The 5,256-nt window shown below is 34.9% G+C and overlaps 2 protein-coding genes across 2 annotated transcripts; one reads left to right on the top strand and one right to left on the bottom strand.

Annotated features, from left to right (window-relative positions):
* The first annotated feature begins 138 nt into the window (after nucleotides 1-138).
* On the top strand, nucleotides 139-1,605 carry LOC116850495 (protein ALP1-like). The gene is made up of 3 exons (XM_032828825.1): nucleotides 139-861; nucleotides 935-1,226; nucleotides 1,508-1,605. Exons 1-3 carry the CDS (start codon nucleotides 388-390, stop codon nucleotides 1,603-1,605), a joined length of 864 nt encoding a protein of 287 aa, XP_032684716.1. The 5' UTR covers nucleotides 139-387.
* Nucleotides 1,606-1,800: 195 nt separating this feature from the next.
* Nucleotides 1,801-3,437, bottom strand: LOC116850494. The gene is made up of 5 exons (XM_032828824.1): nucleotides 3,307-3,437; nucleotides 3,014-3,220; nucleotides 2,611-2,797; nucleotides 2,348-2,523; nucleotides 1,801-2,030 (listed from the first exon to the last, which is right to left on the bottom strand). Exons 1-5 carry the CDS (start codon nucleotides 3,308-3,310, stop codon nucleotides 1,801-1,803), a joined length of 804 nt encoding a protein of 267 aa, XP_032684715.1. The 5' UTR covers nucleotides 3,311-3,437.
* Nucleotides 3,438-5,256: the final 1,819 nt, after the last annotated feature.

The following is a 5,256-nucleotide window of genomic DNA, read 5'->3' as shown; positions in this document are numbered from 1 at the left end:
CGTAGTTGAATTGAGAAGGAAAGTATGAAAGAAACGTAAACAATATTTAGTATCATTTAACAATTTTAACGTGGAAGTGCCTGTTGGAACCGAGTTTTTTTTGGCGAACTGTTGGCGTTTTTAGCTAAATCTATAAACATTCTTCTATATCTAGATTTTGGCTTGGAGGCGTTACTCATTGAGGTCCATAGATTGGCAAAGAAGAAAAATTGTAACGTGGCTGAAAATAATATCTTGAAACACATCGATGGAGGAAAAAACAGTTATTAGTCATGTTAAAAATACTGCGAATGGTGAACAATTTGCCAACTTGGCGTGCTGTGTCGGTGTTGAAGAGAATACGAAAGCTGTATTTAGGTTACATTGTTTTATTGCAAAATCAGAAAAATGAAACGGAAATTCTGGGTACGGCCAATGTTTACGCACGAAATGAGACATTTACAAGGTGCAAGTGACAATTTAGTTGTTGAGATGCAAAGGACTGATCGTGATAAGTTCTTCAATTACTTCAGAATGACTCCGGAATTATTTGAAGAATTGCTAACGTTAGTTAGACCACGGATTCAGAAAGAAGAAGTTTGTCGAATCCCAATTTCACCTCGTACAAGATTGCAGTTGACTTTGCGTTGGTTAGCATCTGGTGACAGTTTAGCATCTCATTCATATGCATTTCATATTGCACCTAATACAGCATCCAAAATCGTAAGGGAAACTTGTGCTGCATTGTGGGAGGTCTTGAAGGATAAAGTTTTTCTGCAACCCACCGCTGAAAATTGGCAAAAAGTTGCTGATAAATTTGAGGAAATCTGTCAATTTCCAAACTGCATTGGATCTATAGATGGGAAGCATATTATTATTCAGGTACATATCTGATACTATTATTTTTCATACACTTTTAATAAATCTGACATTTTTGTATTCTTTTTAATTGTAGGCACCACCGAATAGTGGCTCGTCCTGCTATAATTACAAAGGTAACCACAGTATCAACCTACTTGCTGTGAGTGATGCGAATTGTTGCTTCAGTATCGTGGACATCGGAGCAGAAGGGAGGCGTGGCGATGCTGGTGTATTTGCTAGCAGTGATCTTACTCGTTTATTAGATACGAATTCACTTCAACTGCCTCCGAACAGGCATTTAGATAGTAGCGGATTTAAATTTCCATATGTCCTTGTAGGGGACGAAGCGTTTCCACTAACATCTTATATGATGAGGCCATATCCACGTGGAAACTTAACTGTTACGAAGAAAATCTTTAATTACAGGTTGAGTCGGGCGCGAAGAACTGTAGAATGTTTATTTGGGATATTAGCGGCAAGATGGCGAATTTTTCGTCGGCCAATTATCGCTCACGTTTCAACCGCCAAATTAGCCGTTCAATCTGCAACAGCTGTACATAATTTTATAATGAAACACGAACTTCAATTAGAGGCAACGGAAAGAATTTATTCTGTTTTAAGTGGCAATGATCGAACATCAACTGGTATTGAAAACATATAATTGTAGTGCGCGAAGGAACGTTGAAGCTATACGAATTAGAGACGCTTTTGCTACATATTTTGAAACTTCGAACCCACTTGATTGGCAGTGGAGAAAAGCTCTAAACAATGAGTATTAAATGATATATTATGTATTATTCTATTATATATTATGATATTTGATTATATCCTTAGATTATATTGAAATAGAAATAAATGTTTTATTTATTTATTATGTAATATATAATTTATTGTATAATTTATACAATTTATATAATACATACAAATAAAAATGTAATGATAATGATACAAAAATTAACATTAACGTCTTTGAAGTTCCGCCTCCGCTAATTCTTCGTCTTCTGCCTTATGAACAAGACGCAGCAGCTCTACTTGTAAATGCCTTCTTCGAAGGTAACTCAATCTACGTAGGATATCTTCTACTTGCTCCAGGAAACTGTCTACTGCATCCTTCTGTGGCATATTTTCAGAGAGTAACTGTTGCAATATGTTATTATGCAATGACTGTACATCTGGATCATAGTTTCTTGCTGTAACACGAAAAATTTTATTTAATACATTCAAAGTAATGAATTTTCCTACATTTTCATACATTGTTAAACAAAACCGATTATCTAGAAAAGCTAAACAATTACATATAATAAAACATTAATAAAATGCTAGAAAAATAGTATAAATATAAGAAAATGCACAGAAAAGATTAATTTAAGACTAATAAAATACTGCAACAAATTTCTATGAAGAATCAGCACAATATAACAATTCATTAAGTTATATACAATTAAGATGTATCAATTATGAAAATCTATGACACGTATTGGTTATCGATTATTTTATATACATTTACCTTTTTGTTTTCTTTTTGTTGGTCTGTCATCGGCTAAACTTTCTGATCTTTCGGGAATATCTGGCGTGCTTGAATTTCTTGAAGAAAACGAATTACATTCTTGGGATTCCAAATCGTTTATATTAAATACGCTATTTTCTTCGCGACACATGTTTCGTGGTAAAGAGCTCGTTGTACTAAAATTGAACAACAAAAATATATAAGAAAAATATATTACATTTTTCATATTCTAAAGCTTATATATAAGATAAGTTATTACGTACGGGGTTTCTTGTGCAGCTTCGTCTAAAAATTGCATTCTTGCATAAAAGCGGAATGTACTTTTCTGTGGATGTCTTGCTGTTGCATCTGATCCACTGCGTACGTAACCTTTAACTTTTTTGCGGGCTTTTGAATAGCAGTCTCTCAAGTATGTCCATCGAGATTTTAGCCAGGTTACATCCTTAAAACCTGAAAATCCCTAGTTCAGATTGCGAATTCAGCTTGTTACATGAATACAAATGTGTATTAGCCATTTCCTAGCGAGAAATAATTCGTCAATTGACGTCAAAATGATGCCGAATCGACGTCGAAACCGTCAAATTGAAAGCACAAATTAAATATATATTCATAAATACATAAAACTAAAATAAATAATTTTTGATAAAATTGGTAATTTTATATTACCAAGATTATTAAACACTTCATCCCATAACTCTTCTCGTACACTTGGGTTTCGCTTTTGAATTGGCAACTTTTGATTCCATAAACCTTGTCTCCGCTCTACGGCATCGATGAGCATCTCATCCATGATGTCTGCTAAGTATGGAATAGACTCATTGCTAGTCTCTAATGATGCGTTTTTCTGTGTATTTCCTTCTATTTCCTTCATTCCTATTTACATAAATAAGTATACTTATTGAATATAGTTAATATTTGCAGACAAATGTTGAAAAATATTTTCTTGCAAATAAAATTACTCATTGTAGCACGTCCTTTCTTGTCGACAACAATGACATGTTCGGGTGTATATCAGTTGGACACGGGGCAATTGGACACAGTCCAATCACAAGTCGCTGTTCCAAGGGACCCTACAAATGTCTCTAATCACACGGTGCTGTGATTGGCTGTGTCCAAATGCACCGTGTCCAAGTGCACCGCTCCCGACATGTTCATATTCATCATAACTTTTGAAGCAGTTATGAGTTTGAATCTCCGCACAGGACCCATGCATTATCCACCCACAATAACCGCATTTTACAGCCTATAAATGAATACATGTAACATGAATTGTATAATTTTTGATATCTTGTCCATATTGAAAAAATGATGTGTTGAAAAATATATGGTAAAAGCTATGTAAAAAAAAGATGTAGTGAAACTAAAAGTCTGTTCTTTGTAGTTGTACTGTAGACACATATTTGTAGCACATATATTTTTGTCACTTTAACCAATTGTACCAGTTCAGCAGTGCAGCTACAAAGAACAGGCCTTGTATTATGAAAAAACTTCACATGCATACTTTCAAATAATGTTTAATAATATAAAAGAAAGTATTACTATCATGTAATTTATCAATGTTTCTATATAATTGTTTTCAATATAAATGTCAATTTCAAGTTTCTTTTGATAAACGAACAAAACTACCACATAACCTATAAATACACGAACATAATTTTATGATATATTTAGAATAATAATAATTAATAAATGTCCCAAATAGCAAGGATACGTATTAATAACATTTCTATGACGTCTCTGGACGTGAACATAAATATTAAAACATTTATATATGTTATACATTATTAAAATGTTTTTGTACGTCATCCTGCTACCTGAGAATAATAAACAATGCATTTTAAAATTATTATTACCGGCCCTTCTCCACGATTGGTACTCATTTCGGCTTGTTGTTATGTGAAAGATTTCTTGAACGTGCACTATGTAAATAGAAAAAACTCGTAATAAAGCCAACCACTCCGATGGTATTTCTTCAATACAATGGTATTTTAAAACTTGCGCGGATAGAGGAACATCCGCCTGATCCGTCCGGAATTGAGGAAATATACGCGTTCCGATCGGAATTAGTAACAGAAACAAAAACTCACTAGTATTCCCTAGCAGAATCCGATCCGGTATTCCGATCCGTGCTCAATGGGACAGCACCCTTATAGTAAGAAATCCGATCCGGCGTTCCGATCCGTGCTCAATGGGACGGCACCCTTAACCTTACGCTTACATTTTTCTCTGCCTTACTTTATGTCTACGACGCTTACGTCTCGTTCTCTGCCTTAGCCCTAATTCCTAATGAATTCTCAAAGTGTTCTAGGAATTAAGTTGCGAAGTATTCGCTATAATAAAGTCCTAAGGAATATTTCAAGACGAACTTACTGTGGTTAATTCTTCAAGAATTCTTCGGGTATTCATTTTTCTAATTCTATATCTATTCTTTAAAATGCATTCTCTAGGAACTTCTGTTCATCTCTATGCTATCTGGGCGTTTTTGCTTGACGTTGTCGTAAGTGACCCACTTTTCATCACCAGTCACCATCCGCTGCAGAAATAGATCGATTTTGCTGCGATTCAGCAGCGATTCGCAGATGGAAATTCGGTCATGAGGTTTTTTTGAGTTAACTCGTGTGGCACCCATACATCGAGCTTCTTTTTGTATCCAGCCTTATTCAAGTGGTTCCAAACAGTTTTTTGTGCAATGTTTCTAGGCAATCGAAACAGTGCTTACATGACGGTCGGACTCGACGATTTCCATTATTTTATCGACATTTTCGACAATTGGCCTTCCAGAGCGTGGTATATCTTTGACATCAAAATTACCGGAACGGAATCGACGGAACCAAAATTGCGTGTGATTGGCTGTTACAGTATCAGGACCATAAACACTATTCACATTTTCAGCCGCCTGGCTTACGTTT

Source organism: Odontomachus brunneus, unplaced genomic scaffold, assembly GCF_010583005.1.
Source record: "Odontomachus brunneus isolate Ranch 3 - 2012 unplaced genomic scaffold, Obru_v1 Obru_scaffold_146, whole genome shotgun sequence".
Classification (NCBI taxonomy): Eukaryota; Metazoa; Arthropoda; class Insecta; order Hymenoptera; family Formicidae; genus Odontomachus; species Odontomachus brunneus.
This window is presented reverse-complemented; position numbering and strand designations above follow the sequence as displayed.